This window comes from Sciurus carolinensis, chromosome 4 (genome assembly GCF_902686445.1).
Source record: "Sciurus carolinensis chromosome 4, mSciCar1.2, whole genome shotgun sequence".
Classification (NCBI taxonomy): domain Eukaryota; kingdom Metazoa; phylum Chordata; class Mammalia; order Rodentia; family Sciuridae; genus Sciurus; species Sciurus carolinensis.
Genome location: NC_062216.1, coordinates 68,554,303 through 68,576,181, shown reverse-complemented (window position 1 = coordinate 68,576,181; position 21,879 = coordinate 68,554,303). Strand labels below are relative to the sequence as shown.

At 38.2% G+C, this 21,879-nt stretch overlaps 1 protein-coding gene across 1 annotated transcript in view; it reads left to right on the top strand.

The window, feature by feature from the left end:
- Positions 1-19,015, top strand: part of LOC124983499 (maestro heat-like repeat-containing protein family member 2A) — an 80,753-nt gene extending 61,738 nt beyond the window's left edge. Inside the window, exon 12 of the mRNA XM_047550825.1 lies at positions 18,792-19,015. Within this exon, the coding sequence (XP_047406781.1) occupies positions 18,792-19,015 (224 nt within the window). The remainder of the gene's footprint in view (positions 1-18,791) is intronic.
- The last annotated feature ends 2,864 nt before the right edge of the window (positions 19,016-21,879 follow it).

Below are 21,879 nucleotides of genomic sequence, written 5' to 3'. Positions count from 1 at the left end.
TGAGAAAAATCAAGTTAATAAGGGGGAAAGTTTAGTTGGCTCATGGTTTTGAAGTTTTCAGTTCATGATTGATTATCTCCATTGCTTTAGTGCTGTGGCAAGGTAGCAGATCATGGTGGGGGGCACGTGGTGGAGAAATTACACTTCATAGTCATCAGAGAGGAAGAGAAAGAGACAGTTGTCACACAACCCACTTTCAGGGCACATTCGGTTACCTAAGACTTCCCACTAGTCCCTACCTCCTTCCCACAGGTTCCACCTCCTCCCAATAATTCTATGCTAGTGAAGCAAAGAGAGCTAGGAAAGGGTTGGGTCCCAATGTACACTTCTAGGGTACACCTTCCTTCTACTGGGCTCACTTCCTGAAAGGTTTCACCACCCCTACCTGGGTCTTTTGGGACATTTAATATCCAAACTATAGTACCTAATTTCTATGCTTAGCCAATATTTTTGTTCTCTCTTTTTAACCTAGAATTTAGATGCTATGATTATTAATTGTTATTTTGTACCAACTGTTCCATGTATTCCTTTTCACTTCTCTGACCATCTTTTAATGAACATTTTTCTTTATCCTGGAGTAGATCTAGAAATTTCTTTGATGCTGATATTGAGACAGTGTGCTCTCTTGGTGTGTGTGTGTGTGTGTGTGTTTAATGTGAAGATTCTCTCTTCCTCTCATTCTCAAAGTGTAGCTTTACTGGTGACACAATTCTAGACAAACACTTACTTTCTCTCAGTACTTCGAAGGTATTATACTAGTGTTTTCTGGCTTGCTTTGTTATGTGTGAGGAGCCTGAGGTCATTCTGATTTTTGTTCTTCATAGCTTAACTTTACATTGATAGAAGTACAGAGAATAATATCAACTCCCATGCACCAATTCCCCAGGCACAGCAAGTATCAGCTCATGGCCAACCTTGATTATGTTTTTTTCCCCACCTATACCCTCTCCCTGCCAGGGTTATTTTGAATTAAATCCCACACCTCATATTAGCCCATCTGTAAATGGTATATGTTTCTAAATGATTCTTTTAAAAAATTAAAACATAAAAAATTTAGAGTGGACATGTTAAGAAGTAGAATACAAACTATCCAAGAATTGGGAACTGGGTTGAGGCGTCTCATTCAGATCCCTGAGGCAACCAGTTTGTTTTCTAATGTCTCTACAGTTAGAAACACTTCAGAGAAGTATTTACTAGCCATAATTTACAATGCTCCTAACTTCAGATCTGAATCATTTCTCCAAGGGCACAGAAGTTAATTACTAGGGAAAACAGCATGAGAATTTTCTGTTTCCCTTTCCATGAACCCATGCTCCTGTGTGGTTCTTTAATTGGAACCAAAGTCCCAAGAAAGAGGTAAGGAATAGGAGTTAGAGGTTTGTAGAAAGAGGATCCCATATTTCCAGTGTTAATCAGAAGAAAAGTTTGATCGCACCTTTTAAAACTATTGGTAAGCTTCAACAGCCAACAGATATACCTATGCTTTTTTTGTTATTGAGATAAAGTTTATTTTTTCATCAACATTAATAAAAACCTTTTATATGCTTCAAAGGACAGCATTGAGAAAACAAAAAGACAAACCACAAAATGAGAGAGACCTTTGTAAATGATGCAATAGATGATCTAGCACAGAGTACTAGAACATATAAAGGACTATTAAAACTTTCATAAAATTTAGGGGAGGCAATCGATTTGAATTAGGTACCTGCACCAAGCATCAACAGACTAAATCAATGTGGAGTTAATTTTTTTAAGCCAAATAAATTGTCTATCCTTTTTTTCTATCCTTTTTTTGTTGATTTTTTTTCTTTCTTTATTTTTTTATTGTAAACAAATTGGATACATGTTGTTTCTGTTTGTACATGGAGTAACAGCATACCATTTGTGTAATCATAAATTTACATAGGATAATGTTGTTTGATTCATTCTGTTATTTTTTCCCTTCCCCCCAACCCTCCCACCCCTCTTTTCCCTCTATACAGTCCTTCCTTCCTCCATTCTTGCCCCCCTCCCTAACCCTAACCCTAACACTAACCCCTCCCATCCCCCATTGTGTGTCATCATCCACTTATCAGCGAGATCATTCGTTCTTTGGGTTTTTGAGATTGGCTTACCTCACTTAGCAAGATATTCTCCAATTTCATCCATTTGCCTGCAAATGCCATAATTTTATCATTCTTTATGACTGAGTAATATTCCATTGTATGTGTATATATATATATATATATAATATATATATATATATATATATATCACAGTTTCTTTATTCATTCATCAATTGAAGGACATCTAGGTTGGTTCCACAATCTGGCTATTTTGAATTGAGCAGCAATGAACATTGATGTGGCTGTATCTCTGTAGTATGCTGATTTTAAGTCCTTTGGGTGTAGGCCAAGGAGTGGGATATCTGGGTCAAATGGTGGTTCCATTACAAGTTTTCGAAGGAATTTCCACACTGCTTTCCAGAGTGGCTGCACTCATTTGCAGCCCCACCAGCAATGTATGAGTGTAGCTTTCTCCTCACATCCTCTCCAACACCTGTTGTTGCTTGTATTCTTGATAAATGCCATTCTAATTGGGGTGAGATGGAATCTTAGGGTGGTTTTGATTTGCATTTCTCTTATTACTAGAGATGTTGAACATTTTTTCAATGTATCTGTTGACTGCTTGTATATTTTCTTCTGTGAAGTGTCTGTTCATTTCCTTAGCCCATTTGTTGATTGAGTTATTTGAATTCTTCGTCTAGAGTTTTTTGAGTTCTTCATAGATTCTGTAGATTAGTGCTCTATCTGAAGTATGAGTGGCAAAGATTTTCTCCCACTCTGTAGGCTCTTTCTTCGCATTGCTGATAGTTTCCTTTGCTGAGAGAAAGCTTTTTAGTTTGAATCTATCCCAGTTATTGATTCTTGCTTTTATTTCTTGTGCTATGAGTCCTGTTGAGGAAGTCTGGTCCTAAGCCAACATGTTGAAGATCTGGACCTAATTTTTCTTCTGTAATCTGCAGGGTCTCTGGTCTGATTCTGAGGTCCTTGATCCATTTTGAGTTTAGTTTCATGCATGGTGAGAGATATGGGTTTAGTTTCATTCTGTTGCATTTGGATTTCCAATTCTCCCAACACCATTTGTTGAAGAGGCTGTCTTTTCTCCATTGCACTTTTTTGGCACCTATGTCTAGTATGAGAAAATTATATTTATTTGGGCTTGTGTCTGTGTCCTCTATTCTGTACCATTGATCTGCTTGTCTACTTTGGTACCAATACCATGTCGTTTTTGTTACTATTGCTTTGTAGTAGAGTTGAAGATCTGGTATTGTGAATACCCCCTGCTTTGCTCTTTCTGCTAAGGATTGCTTTAGCTATACTGGGTTTCTTATTCTTCCAGATGAATTTCGTGATTGCTTGCTCTATTTCTGTAAGGTACGTCATTGGGATTTTAATTGGAATTGCATTGAATCTGTATAGCACTTTAGGTAGTATGGCCATTTTGACAATATTAATTCTTCCTATCCAAGAACATGGGAGATCTTTCCATCTTCTAAGGTTTTCTTTAATTTCTTTCTTTAGTGTTCTGTAGTTCTCATTGTAGAGGTCTTTCACCTCTTTTGTGAGATTGATTCCCAAGTATTTTATTTTTTTCGATGCTATTGTGAATGGGGTAGTTTTCCTAATTTCTCTTTCTGAAGATTCATCACTTATGTATAAAAATGCATTAGATTTATGTGCATTGATCTTATATCCCGCTATTTTACTGAATTCACTTATGAGTTCTAAAAGTTTTCTGGTGGAATTTCCTGGTTCCTCTAAGTATATAATCATGTCATCTGCGAACAGGGATAGTTTGAGTTCTTCTTTTCCAATTCGTATCCCTTTAATTTCTTTGGTCTGTCTAATTGCTCTGGCTAAAGTTTCAAGGATGATATTGAATAGAAGTGGTGAAAGAGGGCATCCCTGCCTTGTTCCAGTTTTTAGGGGGAATGCTTTCAGTTTTTCACCATTTAGAATGATATTAGCCATGGGCTTAGCATACATGGCCTTTACAATGTTAAGGAATGTTCCCACTATCCCTATTTTTCCTAGTGTTTTGAGCATGAAGGGGGGTGCTGTATTTTATCAAATGCTTTTTCTGCATCTATTGAAATAATCATGTGATTCTTGACTTTAAGTCTGTTGATATGGTGAATTACATTTATTGATTTCCTGATGTTGAACCAACCTTGCATTCCTGGGATGAAACCCACTTGATCATGGTGCACTATCTTTTTAATATGTTTTTGTATGCAATTTGCTAAAATTTTGTTTAGAATTTTTGCGTCGATGTTCATTAAGGATATTGGTCTGAAATTTTCTTTCCTCGATGTGTCTCTGTCTGGTTTGGGTATCAGGGTAATATTGGGTTCATAGAAATGAGTTTGGGAGGGTTCCCTCCTCTTCTATTTTATGGAATACTTTGAGAAGTATTGGAATGAGCTCTTTTTTAAAGGTTTTGTAGAACTCGGCTGAGAACCCGTCTGGTCCCGGACTTTTCTTTGTTGGTAGGCTTTTGATGACCTCTTCTATTTCATTACTTGAAATTGGTCTATTTAAATTGTGTATGTCCTCCTCGTTCAGTTTAGGCAATTCATATGTCTCTAGAAACCTGTTGATGTCTTCGAAATTTTCTATTTTGTTGGAGTATAGATTTTCAAAATAGCTTCTAATTATGTTTTGTACTTCACTCGTGTCTGTTGTGATATTTCCTTGTTCATTCCGAATTTTAGTAATTTGGGTTTTCTCTTGTCTTCTCTTTGTTATTGTGGCTAAGGGTTTATCAATTTTGTTTATTTTTTCGAAGAACCAACTATTTTGTCAATTTTTTGTATTGTTTCTTTTGTTTCAATTTCGTTGATTTCAGCTCTGAGTTTAACAATTTTCTGTCTTCTACTACTTTTGGTATTGCTCTGTTCTTCTTTTTCTAGGGCTTTGAGCTGTAGTGTTAGGTTGTTTATTTGTTGAGTTTTACTTCTTTTATTAAATGTGCTCCTTGAAATAAATTTTCCTCTAAGTACTGCTTTCATAGTGTCCCAGAGATTTTGATATTATGTTTCTTTGTTCTCCTTTACCTCTTAAGAATTTTTTGTTTTCCTTCCTAATATCTTCTGTTATCCATTCATCAAATAATCACATATTGTTTAATCTCCAGGTGTTGGATTAGTTTCTGTTTTTTAATCTTTCATTTATTTCAACTTCAATCCATTATGATCTGATAGAGTACAAGGTAGTGTCTCTATCTTCTTGTATTTGCTAACATTAGCTTTGTGGCATAATATATGGTCTATTTTAGAGAAGGATCCATGTGCTGCTGAGAAGAAAGTGTATTCGCTCTTTGTTGGATGGTATATTCTATAAATGTCCATTAAGTCTAAATTATTGATTGTGTTATTGAGATCTATGGTTTCTTTGTTCAATTTTTGTTTGGAAGATCTGTCCAGTGGTGAGAGAGGTTTGTTAAAATCACCCAGTATTATTGTGTTATGATCTATTTGGTTTCTAAAATTAAGAAGGATTTGTTTGACATACATGGATGAACTACTGTTTGGGTCATAGATGTTTATGATTGTTATGTCTTGCTGATTTATGCTTCCCTTAAGCAGTATGAAATGTCCTTCTTTATCCCTTCTGACTAACTTTGGCTTGAAGTCCACGTTATCTGAAATGAGAATGGATACCCCAGCTTTTTTGCTGAGTCCATGTACATGGTATGTTTTTCCCCATCCTTTCACCTTTAGTCTATGGGTATCTCTTTCTATGAGGTGAGTCTCTTACAGGGAACATATTGTTGGATCTTTCTTTTTAATCCAATCTGCCAGTCTATGTCTTTTGATTGTTGAGTTCAGGCCATTAACATTCAGGGTTATTATTGAGATATGATTTGTATTCCCAGTCATTTGGCTCATTTTTAAAATTTTATTTATTTATTTTTTTGACATGACTTGGTTCCTCCTTTATTTGACAATTCCTTTAGGATAATTCCTCCCTTTGCTGATTTGCTTCTTTGTTTTTCATCTCTTCCTCATGGAATATTTTGCTGAGAATGTTCTGTAATGCTGGCTTTCTTTTTGTAAATTCTTTTAGCTTTTGTTTATCATGGAAGGATTTTATTTTGTCGTCAAATTTGAAGGTAAGTTTTGCTGGGTATAAGATTCTTGGTTGGCATCCATTTCTTTCAGGGCTTGAAAAATGTTGTTCCAGGCCCTTCTAGCTTTTAGGGTCTGGATTGAAAAATCTGCTGATATCCGTATTGGTTTCCCCCTGAATGTAATTTGGTTCTTTTTTCTCACAACCTTTAAAATTCTGTCTTTATTTTGTATGTTAGGTATTTTCATTATAATGTGCCTTGGTGTGGGTCTGTTGTAATTTTGTGTATTTGGAGTCCTATAAGCCTCTTGAACTTGATTTTCCATTTCATTCTTTAGATTTGGGAAATTTTCTGATATTATTTCATTGAATAGATTGTTTATTCCTTTGGTTTGTTTCTCTAAGCCTTCCTCAATCCCAATAATTCTCAAATTTGGCCTTTTCATGATATCCCATAGTTCTTGCAGATTCTGTTCATGATTTCTTACCATCTTCTCTGTTTGTTCACCTTTGTTTTCAAGGTTAAATATTTTGTCTTCAATATCTGAGGTTCTATCTTCCAGGTGTTATATCCTATTGGTTATGCTTTCTATGGAGTTCTTAATTTGGTTTATTGTTTCCTTCATTTCAAGGATTTCTGTTTGTTTTTTTTCAATATCTCTAACTCTTTATTGAAATGATCTTTTGCTTCTTGTATTTGCTCTTTTAACTGTTGATTGGTGCTATCATTCAGTGCCTGCATTTGCTGTTTCATCTCATCGTTCAATGCCTGCATTTGCTCTTTCATCTCATCGTTTGCTTCCCTAATTGTTTTAATTTTGTACATTCTGAACTCCCTTTCTGTCACTTCTTCTGCCATTCTGTCATTGGATTTTATGGATGTAACATCTAGATTTGTTTGGGGCATTTTCTTCCCTTGTTTTCTCATATTGTTCAGGTATCAGTGGACCACTGAGATATTGCAGATCTCCTCTATTGACTTATAATATCCCTGAAGATTTCTAGTATATCCCCTCTTATCCTTCAGTAGCCTGAAGTCTTGGAGGAAGTTGATAATGCAGTGCTCCACAAGGAAGCTGCCTCTCTAGGGTTGGTGACCCTCAGGTGGGGTATATTCCCTGATAGTTGGCAGAGGTGCCTCCCACTTGTTGACCAATGGTCATCCAAAGGGGAACTAGGCTGCGGACTGAGGCAAGGCCTCTTTGGGCCTGTGTCTCTGGTTTACTGTCCTTGTTGGGAAACCTCACCCGGCAGGGAAGATTGGTGGGGAGGTCTCCCTGGTCAGTTCCCCTCTTAGAGGTTCCCCTCAATCTACAACTACCGCCTGGGCTGGGCTGCCTTCCTCTGCAACGTTCCCAGGGGCCCGGACCTGCCTCCTGGGCCTGGGAGCCTCACCCTTCGCAGACGAGTCTCCTTAGGTTGTCTCTCCCAGAGAATCTGCCCGCAGTCCTGGAAACTTCGCTCCACCCCTCAGCTTGTCTCTGTGCGGCTCTTCCACCAAGAAGCTGCCTGGGTCCTGGGACTGTGCTCTGCACCTAATCGCCTGGCTATGCGGCTCCTCCTCTGAGCAGCCACCTAGAGCCCCGTACAGTTGCTCCAAGTCCCAGCTACCCGCCGCATGCCTCTTCCTCTGGGCAGCCACCCGGTGTTCCAGTACGGTCGCTAGGAGTCTAAGCAACTCACTGCGGACCTCCTCCTCCCAACAGCTGCCCATAGCCCTGGTGCAGTCACTCTGAGTCCAAGTGACCTGCTACGCTCCTCCTCCTCCTCCGGGCAGTCCCCCCGGTGTTCAGGAGCGGTCACTCTGAGTCCAAACAGCTTGCCGTGCAGCTCCTCCTCTGGCAGCCGCCCGGAGCCCCAGTGGTTGCTCTGAGTCCAAGCGCTGTGCTGAGCGACCTCCTCTACAATGCTCCCAGTTGTCCAAGTTCACTGCTCCAGAGGTGGGAGGGGTGTCTCTTTGGTCAACTCTACTTCACAAAGTTCCCTGCGTTCTGGGACTACCGCCCCATCCAGGAGCCTCCCCAACGGGAGAGACTCACCCGGTGGTTTTGAGTTGTTCCCAAGTCTCTCAATATCTCCTTTTCTTGAATCCTGAGTCCTGGAGCAACATGAAATGCAGCCACCCTCTAGTCTGTCATCTTGAAAAAAACCCCTGATTTTTTAAGTTATATGTGACAGCAGAATGTTTTTTGACATATCATACATGGAGTTAAACTTTCCATTCTTGTGGTTGTACATTATGTGGAGTTTCACTGGTCATGTATTCATATGTGAACATAGGAAAGTTATGTCCAATTCATTCCACTGTCTTTCTCATTCCTGTACCCTCTTCCTTCCCCCTTTTCTCCCCTGTCCAATCTGGTGGACCTCTACTCCGTGCCCCACCCCTGCTGTGTGGGTTAGCATCCACATATCAGAGAGTACATTTGGCCTTTGGTTTTTTGGGATTGGCTTATTTCACTTAGTATGATAATCTCCAGTTCATCCGTTTACTGGCAAATGCTATAATTTCATTCTTCTTTATGGCTGAGTAATATTCCATTGTGTATATGTACCACAATTTCTTTATCCATTCATCTGTTAAAGGGCACCTAGGTTGGTTCCATAGCTTAGCTATTGTGAATTGAGCTGCTATAAACATTGATGTGACTGCTTCACTGTATTATGCTGATTTTAATTCCTTTGTGTATATGCCAAGGAGTGGGATAACTGGGTCAAATGGTGATTTCATTGCAAGTTTTCTGAGGAATCTCCAAACTGATTTCCACAGTGGTTACACCAATTTTCAGTCCCACCAGCAATATATGAGTGTACCTTTTTTCCCACACCCTTGCCAACATTTATTGTTACTTGTGTTCTTGATAATTACCATTCTGACTAGATTGAGATGAAATCTCAGTCGTTTTAGTTTGCCTTTCTTTAATCACTAGAGATGTTGAACATTTTTTACATATTGATTGGGTTATTTGTATTTTTGGTGTTAAGTTTTTGAGTTCTTTATGTATCCTAGAGATTAATGCTGTATCCAAGGTGCACATGGCAAAGATTTTCTCCCATTCTGTAGACTCTCTCTTCATATTCTTGATTATTTTATTTGCTGTGAAGAAGCTTTTTAGTTTGATACCATTCCATTTATTGATTCTTGATTTTACTTCTTATGCTTTAGGAGTATTGTCGAGGAATTTTGTTCGTAAGCTGACATGATGGAGATTTGGGCTTTCTTTTTCTTCTAGTAGGTGCAGCATCTCTGGTCTAATATATAGGTCCTTGATCTACTTTGAATTGATTTTTGTGCAGAGTGAGAGATAGGGGCCTAATTTCATTTCGTTATATATGAATTTCCAGTTTTCCCAGCATTTTTGTTGAAAAAGGCTATCTATTCTCCAGTGTATGTTTATGGCATTTTTGTCTATTAGAGATAACTGTATTTATGTGGGTTTGTCTCTGTGTCTTCTATTCTGTACCATTGGTCTTCACGTCTGTTTTGGTGCCAGTACCATGCTGTTTTTGTTACTGTAGCTCTGTAGTATAATAAAGACCTGGTATTGTGATGCCTCCTGCTTCATTTTAATTGCTGAAGATTGCTTTGGCTATTCTGGGTCTCTTATTTTTCCAAATGAATTTCATAACTGCTTTTTCTATTTCTGTGAAGAATGTCATTGGGATTTTAATAAGAATTGCATTGATTCTGTGTAAAGCTTTTGGTACTATGACCATTTTAACAATATTAATTCTGCCTATCCAAGAACATGGGAGATCTTTCCATCATCTAAGATCTTCAATTTCTTTTTTTAGTGTTCTGTAGTTCTAATAGTAGAGATCTTTCACCTCTTTTGTTACATTGATTCCCAAGTATTTTATTTTTTTTCAATGCTATTGTGAATGGGATAGTTTTCCTAATTTCTCTTTTAGTTGACCATCACTAATGAATAGGAATGCAATTGATTTATGGGTGTTAATTTTATATACTGCTATTTTGCTGAGTTCATTTATGAGTTTTAGAAGTTTTCTAGTGGAATTTTTTTGGGTCTTCTAAATATAGAATCATGTCATCAGCAAATGGGGATAGTTTGAGTTCTTTTTTTCCTACTTATATCCCTTTTATTTCTTTTTTCTGTCTAATTGCTCTGGCAAGAGTTTCTAGAACTATGTTGAATTGAAGTGGTGAAAGAGGGCATCCCTGTCTTGTTCCAGTTTTTAAAGGGAATGCTTTCAATTTTTCTCCATTGAGAATGATGTTCACCTTGGGTTTGGCGTATATGGCTTTTACAGTATTGGGGGACGTTCCTCCTGTCCCTAGTTTTTCTAGTGTTTTATATATAAATGTATACTATATTTTGTCAAATGCTTTTTCTGCATCTATTGAGATAGTCATATGATTCTTCTCTTTAAGTCTATTGCTATGATGAATTACATTTATTGATTTCCATATGTTGAACCACTCTTGCATTCCTGGGATGAACCCCACTGGATTGTGGTATACTATCTTTTTATTATGTTTTGTATGCAATTTGCACGTATTTTGTTAAGAATTTTTGCATTTATGTTCATCAAGGATATTGGTATGAAGTTTTCTTTGATGTGTCTTTGTCTGGTTTTGGTTTCAGGGTCATTCTAGCATCATAGAATGAGTTTGGAAGGTTTCCTCCTTTTCTATTTTGTGGAATAATTTGAGGAGTATTGATGTTAGTTCTTCTTTGAAGGTCTAGTAGAACTCAGTTGAGAATCTGTCTGGTTCTGGCTTTTCTTAATTGGTAGACTTTTGATGGTGTCTTTAATTTCATTGCTTGAAATTGATCTCTTTGAATTTTCTATGTTCTCCTGATTCAACCTGGGTAGTTCCCTAGAAATTTGTGGATGTTGTTTTATTAGAGTATAAATTTTCAAAGTAGTTTGTATATCATCTGTATTTTGGTAATGTCTGTTGTGATATTTCCTTTTTCATCATGAATTTTAGTAATTTGAGTTTTCTCTCTCTTTCTCTTTGTTAGCTTGGCTAAGGGTTTATCAATTTTATTGATCGTTTTCAGAGAACCAACATTTTGTTTGTTGATTTTTTTGATTATTTCTTTTGTTTCACTTTCATTGATTTCAGCTCTGATTTTAATTATTTCCTATCTTCTGCTGCTTTCAGTGTTGATTTGTTCTTCCTTTCCTAGGGATTTGAGATGCAATGTTAGGCTATTTATTTGTTGACTTTCTATTCTTTTAATGAATGAGCTCAATTCAATGAACTTTCCTCTTAGCACTGCCTTCATAGTTTATCAGAGATTTTGACATTTTTTATCACTATTCTCTTTTGCCTCTAAGTATTTTAAAAAATTTCATCCCTGATTTCTTCTGCTCTCTGTTGGTCATTCAATAGTGTATTATTTAGTCCTCAAGAATTAGGGTAGCTTCTATTTTTTATCTTATCATTGATTTCTAATTTTATTCCATTATGATAGAACACAAGATATTATCTCTATTTTTTTGTATTTGTTAAGAGCCGGTTTGTGGCCTAAGATATGACCTATTTTAGAGAAGGATCCATGTGCTGCTGAGAAGGAAGTATATTTAGACATTGATGGATGAAATATTCTGTATATATCTGTTAAGTCTAAATTATTAATTGTATTCATTAGTTCCACAGCTTGTTTATTTAGTTTTTATTTGGAGGATCTATCCAGTGTAGGAGAGGTGTATTAAAGTCACCCAGTATTATTGGGTTGTGTTCCATTTGATTCTTAAAATTGAGAAGGATTTGCTTGATGTATGTAGATGCTCCATTATTTGTCCTGTTGATGCATAATTCCCTTAAGCCATATGAAATGTCCTTCTTTGTCCCTTCTGATTAACTTTGTCTTGAAGTTCACTTTACGTGATATGAAGATAGAAATCCATGCTTGTTTATGAGATCCATGTGAAATGTTTTTTCCCATCCCTTTTCCTTCAGTCGGTGGATGTCTTTGCCTAACAGGCAATTCTCAAATGTCATTATTGAAGAATTACTTTAATCCCTATCATTTTGATTTATTTCTGGCTTTTAATTTGAATTAGTTTCTCTAATGATTCACTGTTCTTTTAGCGCAGTTCCTCCCTTTGCTGGTTTTCACTTTTATTTTTCATTTCTTCTTCATGAAATATCTTACTGAGTATGTTTTGTGGTATACACTTTGTAGTTGTGAATTCTTTTAACTTTTGTTTATCTTGGGAGGTTTGTATTTCATCATCAATTCTGAAACTTAATTTTGCTGGGTACAGTAATTTTTGCTGGCATCTATTTTCTTTCAGAGCTTGGTATGTATTATTCCAAGACCTCCTAGCTTTGAGGGTCTGGGTTGCAAGATCAGTTGAGATCTGATTTGCTTTCCCTCTAGATGTGACCTGTAATTTTTCTCTGGCAGCCTTTAAAATTTTGTCCTTAATCTGGGTGTTATGGCATTTCATAATAATGTCCCTTGGTGGGAGTCTGTTGTAATTTTGTATATTTGGGGTCCTTTAACCCTCCTGTATTTGATTTTCCATTTCATTCTTTAGGTTTGAGAAGCTTTCTAATATTAATTCTTTGAAAAGATTGTGCATTCCTTTTGTTTGTATCTTGGAGCCTTCATCTATCCCCCCAAAATTTTAAATTTGGTCTTTTCAGGTTATCTCATATTTCTTGGAAGTTCTGTTTATGGTCCCTTAACATCTTTTCTACACAGTCAACTTTGTTTTCAAGATTATGTATTTTGTCTTCGTTGCCTAAAACTCTGTCTTCCAAAGCAGTCTAGTCTGTTGGTGATGCTTTCCATTGAATTTTTAATTTTTAATTCATTTCTTCAGTTCAAGGATTTCTGCTTTTTTTTTCAGAATCTTTTGTGTTTATTGAAGTGATGTTTCACTTCCTGTATTTTCTCTCTGATTTCACTCCTTACATCATCTTTTACCTTGCAGATAAGTTTAACTATGTATGTTCTCAATTTCCTCTCTGACATTTGTTCTACTATGGGGTCGATGGATTTTGTTATTGGAGTATTTTGGTTTTCTTGGGGCAATTGGTTCCCTTGCTTTTTCATGTTGTTTGTGTGTCTGTACACATAACAGTATGACTCTCAGGCAATAGGATTTCTATCCTGTGGACTTATAGTGTCCCTGAAGGTTTCCAGTACCTCACCATTTAGGGGGACAAGTAATAACAATCACCAATGCAAACAATATACAGCAATAAACCAAATAGTTCCTGCTATGATGTCTACAGTGTTAATTGTCACAATAAACAGAAGTGTTATGGTTCAGTTATTGCCTACAATAAAAACAGTAAGTCTGCAATAGGGTTCATAATTTTGAATATGAAGAGGGAGAGAACAGAAGTGGTATAGGATGTAATGATTATGAGGGAGGATGAGAGAAGATAGAAGTAAAAAAGTTAAAGGTAGAGTGAAAGAGAACAATAGAGATTGACTATTAGCAGAAGACAAGAGAGAAAGAGAATCATGGGAAACAGATACCTAAGAGAAAAATACATATATAAAGTAAAAGTTAAAAAAATTAAAAATAAAAATAATAAAAATAAAAGAATACAAATCCAAACTATTGTATACTAATCAAACATCCTAGTCCTTGAAAAAGCTGATCTATGAAAAATAACTGTCTTCAAAAGTGCTTAGAAGTTGGGGGAAAACCCCAAATATGGGTATGTATAAGTGTCCATGACCATTAAAGTCACAGTTAACCCAAGAGGGGGAAAGAAAGAGGAAAAAAGAAAAAAAAGGAGATGAAAAAAAATCTTGATGAAAAATTAAAGAATTTCCTTCCATTGGTGCTCAAATGATTCTCAGCATCTCATCTCTGTAGCTTTAGTGGGGTCATCTGGGGTCACAGTTAACCCAAGAAGGGGAAAAAAAGAGGAAAAAAGAAAAAAAAGGAGATGAAAAAAAATCTTGATGAAAAATTAAAGAATTTCCTTCCATTGGCGCTCAAATGATTCTCAGCATCTCATTTCTGCAGCTTTAGTGGGGTCATCTAGAGTATGATATTCCACCTTCTGGATTGATGGATTAAGAGAGGTAATCCTATAGGCAGAATTCCTGGAGTCAGGGTTTAGGTCAGGTGAGCTCCACACTCTTTGCTGAATGCCAGTTGGTCTGGAGATTTTAAATCAGCCCACCTCCAGGGCCCAGCAATTGCTGGTCCACACTGGAAGACTCTACCCTGGGAATCTCCCCTGTGTTCCACTCACATGGTGGGGGAGCCAATTCTTAGTCCTCTGTGTCACCTGCAGACTCCACATTTCCTGATCTTGGGTTCAGTCTCCAAACTTAATTTCTTCCTTCTTTGCCCTTCTGAGTTCCCAGCCAGATGCATCTCTTCCAGCCGGTCCTGCAAGCAGGTGGATTGGAGTGGGAGGGGTAGAGCTGGGTGGGTTTCCATGACCAGTTGTCCCCTGTGTAAACCTCTTGCAACTTTTGATTTTCTCCTGGTCACTTAGGTATGCTCTATGTCATTCAGTGTACGTTTACTGTGCCTGTATTGTGGGCCAAAATACAGGTTTGCCAGGAACCAGCTGCCAGACCCTGTGCCATGGCACCTCTGCATGCCACCTGGAGAGATGGCAACTTTTTCCTGCACAGGATATTGTGCGGAGTACCTTTCAGTTTAATCAGGCAATGTCTTTGATCTCCAAACCCTCTGTATCCAGACATGCCTCAGGCCTCCTAAAAATGCAGATTCCTTTAATTTCCTTATCCCTCCACTTTGTTCATAGAGGGGCTGCTATGACTGGTGCTTCTGTGTCAGCTGTGGCTGCAGCTGTGGCACTGGGAATTTCTTCCTTATTTTATTATATTCACCCTCATGAGTCCCTGAACTGCTTTGAATGTCCAGTTTTAAATTTCAGTCATGTCCCTCCCCATTTATTTTTGTTCACCCACCTTGCTGAGAAGCTGCCTGTCTGCTTTCTTGGTTTCCCACCACAGAGCAGCTGGAAAGTGACCTCCTCTTGTCTCCCATCTTGAAAACCCTCCTATACTCATGCTTTTCTTTCAGTATCCAAATGTGTGACATTTTCTACATAAACTGTATATATTTATATGATGAAAGATTGCATGATTCAGGTAATGTGCAAGTAGGAAAATATTAAAAATATAACAAAATATGTAAAACAAATGAAAATATATTAGATTTTGATTTTTAAACTATTTTAATTGTATAGATTCATGGGATACAATATTCCATATATTCCAGTAAGTCAGTACATGTGTACAGTGTATAATGATGAAATCAGACTAGTTAACCTTAGAATCTTCTTAAACACTTAAACAATTTTGATCACACGATTATACATATTTATGGGATACAGTGTGACTTTAATTATAGATATATAATATGTACCCTGATCAAATCAGGGTAATTAATATTTCTGTTTGGAGCCTTCAAGCTCCTCTTTACCAGTTCTTCATAAAATTATATTAGGCTATTATGAGCTACAGCCCCTGCACTGTGCTGTGGAGCACCAGAACTTATTCCTCCTATCTATCTGTGTTTTGGTGCCCATTTTAACCTCCCTCTGTGATCTCCCTACCTATTCACTACCCAGCCTCTAGCTGTCACTGTAAAGAATGTCCTTCTGCTAACACTTGGTCCTTGCTCAGTAATTAGTTTAACTATTGAGAACTGACTGCCAGACCTTTTTCTAATTCTGGACACAATGCACTGAATGAAACTGACAACATTCTCTTCCACAGGGCACATTCTAGTCAGGGAAAGGGAACAGGCCCTAAATACCCCATATACATTAGATAAGCACCATGGAACTTCAGTCAGAGAAGGGGATAAGAAGCCTAAGAGGGAGGCACCCTGGGGTTGGCCTCCCTGACAAGGCGACTGAAGGAAGTGAGGGAGCCAGCCATGTGGCAACCTGAGGGAAGAGCACTTGGCGTGTTAAAAGAACAGAGAGTCACTGTGTTTGGCAAGGAGTGAGGAAAAGGGAGAACAGGAGATAAGATTAGAGATCAGCAGTGGGGCGGAAACTGTGCTGGGCATTCCAGCCGGTAAAGATGGCAGATTTTTACTTTGAGCATAGCAGTGCCATTAAATGCAGTTCTTCACTCCTCTGAGAGGCAGAGGGGACTAGGGATGTTTGTGATAGTTGGTGAGGTTGTTCAACTCATTCTTGAATCAGATGAAAATGATTTTTCAGTGATTTGTTGTTCACTGTGTTCATTGTGTACACAATCTCCTTCCTTTGATGCAGAGATAAAATTAAAATAATGTTTGCTGTTATAGGTCATGCTTCTAAGTGCTTTTGTATTTGAGACTGTGTGTGTATATTTGAGTTCCTCAGGTTTGCATTGCTGTTTTAGTGTTGAAATGCTTGTTCTCAGGTGTTTGCCTTCTGGTTTTGAACCTAGTTAGAGAACCTGCTAAGAGAGATATTTTGAATGTGCTGCTTTGGGATGTAATACCTCAGAAGAAAAGCATATCAGACAAGTGGAGATGGACAAATCCTTGGTTCCTTTATGGTTTGTGCACAGTTCTGTATCTAGAGAATAAAGTATTCAACTAAATGACCTTTAAGGGTCTTCTCATCCTTCAAGTCAGTGATATAATAAAAATCATGGGCCCCAATATCAGTCAGACCAGTGTTAATTCCTGGCTGTATCAGGAACTGGCTATACTAGTTCATATCATACTTCATGCCTCAGTTTCTTCTTCTTCATCATGAGGATAATTGTGCTTACCTTAACTGATTTTAGGTATTGAATTAAAATTCTTGTCAAGCACTGAGCTTTGATTGGCACATACATGTTCCACAATAAATATTTATTGAATTGTTTCAGCTTTCTGCGCCTGGGTGTGGGATGGTGTTAGGGTTGACAGGTAAGGAATATACCTGGAGCTGTGGCAAGGAAATATGAATTTGTTGGAGTGCAGCCATGGTACTAATAACTAGGGAGCATTATCTGTCTCCTTGCTCTAACCCTGGCTGCAGTTCTAACCCCCAGCATGTTGTACCTCAGATACTTTGTCCTTGCTTTTACAACTGAGATTTCTGCTGTATAACAGACCCCCATTCCCAGCCTACCAGCCATCTCAGGGAAATTATATCAAAGATAGAACTGTAGACCCCTCAGTGCACCAGAGACCTTGCCTTTCTTATTGCACCCAGCCTCCAGCAACAGTGGCCTACCTCATCCAGGCAGGAGGATGCTTTTCCAAAGGAAGGTAATTCTAGTACACTTACATCCATACCTAGTGCATAGCACTTCTTGTGGCAACAAAGCAAAACAACACAAAACAAACTTTTCCAAATGGCTTACATCTTTTCTGTTATAATGTGGGCAAGCATATCTCTTTCTGTTCCTGATATAAATGAAATCAATATGATACTGTAGGACTGGGGTTGTAGCTCAGTGAGTGGTAGAGCACTTGCCTAGCATGGGCGAGGCACTGGGTTTGATTCTCAGCACCACATAAAAATAAATAAATAAATAAATAAATAAATAAATAAATAAATACATTATGTCCATTCACAAGTAAAAACAATTTTTAAAAACCTTAAACTGATGGGTTTGAAGACCTAATACCAAAACATTTGTTGAATCAAGATTCTTTCTGTTGTCTTCATCTTTTTCATGCTATGGACTTTCTTGTCTCTATCTCCTCTGTTCCTATATTATAGCCCCCCACTATTCCCTATTTTGGGCAGGTTAATAGCCCCTAGCACCCCCTTTCTCTTCTCTATATAGCAACCAGCATCTCTTTAAAATGTGTGCCTTGTCTCATGTCACCACCTTGCTTAAAACCCTCAGCACGTTCCCACTGCTCAGTTCAGTTTACTTTTTTGTACTGAATTTGTGTTTATTCATTTATTTGTCCATCAGAAAAAATGTTAACCTCTCCAGGGTGGGAAATCTGTCTCTCCTGTTTACTACCTGTATCCATAGCACCTAGCACAGTGCTTGGTGATACTGAGAACTCGATAATATTTGACAAATGAATTAATAATTCTTATTTATAACAGTGAAAAATTGGAGACTATTTATTCAGTAATGAGAGTTCATAAAAATTATGACTATCCTTGTTTTGATCTTATATTATATACAGGTATATCTTATGGTAATAAACACTGTTATTCTTATTTTTGTAAAATAAAATTCTATCTTCAGTAATAAAGTCCTGTAAGGATAGGTATTGAAATAGTAGCAGTATTTTTTCCAAGGGTGTTTGATTCTTCTTCCTCCTCCCCACATTTTTTTTGAGATGGGATCTTGTCATGTTGCCCAGGCTGACCAGGAACCCCTTGGCTTAAGCAATGTTCTGCCTCAATCTGATAAGTAGCTGGGGCTATAGGAGCTCAGTATCCTATCTAGCTGTCCTTTCCTTTTTGAAAACAATCTGTGTTTAGTATATTTTCTATAATGAAACCAGTATTACTTTTTACAATGTCAAGAATGATCCTAGGGCTGAGGTTGTAGCTCAGTGGTAGAGCGCTTGCCTGGCACATGTGAGGCACTGGGTTTGATCCTCAGCACCATGTAAAAGAAAATAAATAAGATAAAGGCATTGTGTTCATCTACGTCTAAATTTTTTTTAAAAGAATGATTCTAAATGGAGTTGCGCAATGATTATCTAGCATTTGGGGAGGGCATGAGGGAGGCTGGGTACACAGTCCTCAGGGATGCAGAGTCTGAGTTGACCTCCTTCTGGTTTCAGCTCTTGAAAATGTAAAGAATGATCCCAAGGACTCTATCAAGGCGATGGTCAATGTTATCCTGACAAAGGTGGATGAAGATGTGAAGTTCCAGGGTTCCCATACTTCGAGGCTGAGCCAAATGAGCAATAACTTCCTTAAAGGGTTTGGCATCAAAACCCCAGACAAAAAGAAGCGCCTGTTTAAGATTGTCAAACGGGACGTAGACATTGATGAAAATCATTAAAACCCAATCTCAAATTGGTTCCAAGTTTCTTAATTCCTTCTGCAAACAGAAATTCATATGAAAGGGCAGCAGAGATTTAAGTATTAAAGTCTAAACATTCAACTAAATAAGTTGAGACTGTCTAAAATGCAGCTGCTTAGAAATCACTATGAATATTTAAAGCTGGGAACCAATGCTTTTTCCAGTTGTTTGTGCACATGTCAGTGCTTTTGACCAATGAGTTGTGCCATTTTTGATCTTGGAAGACACATTATGCTTTTTGTCCTTTATCTTCTTAGGGAATTGTTGGTTATGGGTGGATACATTTGTCAGGCAAACTTATTTTCTCATCCCAAGGCTAGCTGACTTTCATCCAAATTTTTGGGATCTGAAGGTAAGCAAGAGTGACTAGAACGACTTTGGAAGTATGTCCTTCACCATTTGGGAAAGGTTCCCCATGAAAAAAAGAGAGGTACAGGGTGGCAGAACATTATGAAACTTAAGTTTTCAATCTTTTCCTATACCTCCACATACTAGATGTAAATCCCATGTTAACTTTCCACGGCTGTGACCAAAATACCTTACAAGGGCACCTTTAAAATTTTGGGGCTCACAGTTTCAGAGGTTTTCTTCATGGTCAGTCAACCTGACTGCTTTGGGCCTGAGGTGAAGCAGAACATTATGATAGAAGGGTGGAGGAAGAAAACCACTCAGTTCAACAGCAAGGAAGTAGAGATGAGAGAGAGAGAAGGAGGAGGAGAAGGAGGAGGAGGAGGAGGAAGAGGAGGAGGAGAGAAAGGGATAAAAATATAGAATTCCCTAAGACATCCCCCCTGTTAACTTTTTTTTTATTACTGTGATCTGACAAAAATTAGAAGTGGAAAAGTTTATTTTGGCTCTTCGTTTCAGAGGTCTTAGTCCATAAATGGCTGACTCCATAGCTCTGGGCCTGAGATGAGGGAAAAATCATGGCAGAGGAGCAGCTCAGGATATGGCCAGCATAGAGTTATGCTCACCAGGGACAGAATATAAACCCCAAAGGTATGCCTATCTCCTCTAGCCACACCCTACCTACCTGTAGTTACCAGCTAGTTAATCCATGTTAGTGGATTAATGTAGTGATTATATTAAAGTTCTCATAAACCAACCATTCCATCTGAATCTCCCTACATTGTCTCACATATAAGCTTTTGGTGAACACCTAATATCCAAACCATAACATAACCCAAATTCTCATGCCCATCTCACAATTCAAATGTATTTAATCAATTCCAAGCATCCCCATAGTCTTTTAGAGTTTCAGAATAGCCTGAAAGTTCAAGTCCAAAATCTCTTCTGAGATGAAGGCAAACTTTTAGCTCTTTTCCCCTGTAAAGATCAACAGCAAGTTAAATAAATTCAATGTATAATGGCACAGCATAAACATTTCCATTCCACAAGGGAGAAATAGGGGCATAGAAAGAAGGATGGGATTAAAGCAAGACAAAATTCCAGCTGGGCATATAAGTCCTATAGCTCTGTTTTCAGCATCTGGGGCACATGACATTATGATGTTCTCTCCAAAAGGCTTGTGTAGCTCTGTGCCTGTGGCCTTGCTGGTTACATCTCACATGGCCTCGTCTCTTGATTTATCTCTGCTCAGTTCCTTGCAGCAGACATCCCATTGTACTGGCATGGCTTAATTTCAGGGGTTTCCACTGCAGCCTTGGCTTTCTTCTTTCTTCATGCATCGCCCTCTCAGAGACAGCCCCACATGACTCTGACCCTGCTACACTTTGTCTGGCCTCCCATTGAAATTTCAGTGAAAGCTTCCATGACCTGCAAACTCCAACATCCTACATTCCTGCATTACCAGCACCATGTGGTTGACACCAAGGTCTGCCACCATTTGGAGCAGTATTCAAGCCTCTTAGTACTTGGTTGCTCCAGCCTCTGAATACCTGAGAGTCTGTACGCGATAAAACAGCGATCTAGGCCCCCATGCAAGTAGGGTGCCCCCATTTGTTTCTTCTTAAGGAATTTTAACTTTAAACCCTTGAGCCTGAGATGGGTGTGGTATGGTTAATCCCTGAGATAACCTCAAGCCATCTTTTCCTTTGTTTTGGGGTAGTTCTTTTTTTTTCTTAAATTTTTTAATTAAAAAAAATTTTTTTTTGACCAGGGATTGAACCCAGGGACACTTAACTACTGAGCCACATCCCCAGCTCTTTTTATTTTTTATTTCAAGACAGAGTTTCACTAAGTTGCTTAGGGTCTTGCTAAGTTGCTGAGACCGGCTTTGAAATTGTGATCCTCCTGCCTCTGCCTCCCAAACTACTGTAATTACAAGCATGCACTACTGTGCTTGGCAAGTTAGTATTTCTTTAGTGGCTGTAATCTCTATAATAACTATATCTTCCTTAGCCCCAGTTTTACTTGTTCTTTTCTGACTAAACTGCAAGTTTTTCAAAAGATCAAAAGCAAGTTACCTATAGCTAACATATGACAGCACAAAGTAAACATGCCTAAAAAGAGAGGAATGGGGCATAGAAAAAAGGGATGGAACCAAAGAAAGAGTGAAATCCAGCTGGGCAAACAGGTACTGTAGCTCCACAACCAGCATCCAAGGCAAAATGCTGGTAAGATGTGATCACCAAAGAGCTTGGGCAGTCCCACCCCTATGACCTTGCCAGTTATAGTCCACATGGCTTCTCTTAGAGCTGGCAGCTTTTCTTGGCAAACATCCCCATAACTGGCATGATTTTTGACACCTTTACTGACACCTTTTGATCCCTGGGGTCTCTGCTGCAGCTTCAACTTCACCTTCACAGCTTTACACATTGCCCTCTCAGGGGCTGCCCATAGGGATTCCAACTCTCCTATACTCTGTCTGCCTTCCCAGGTCT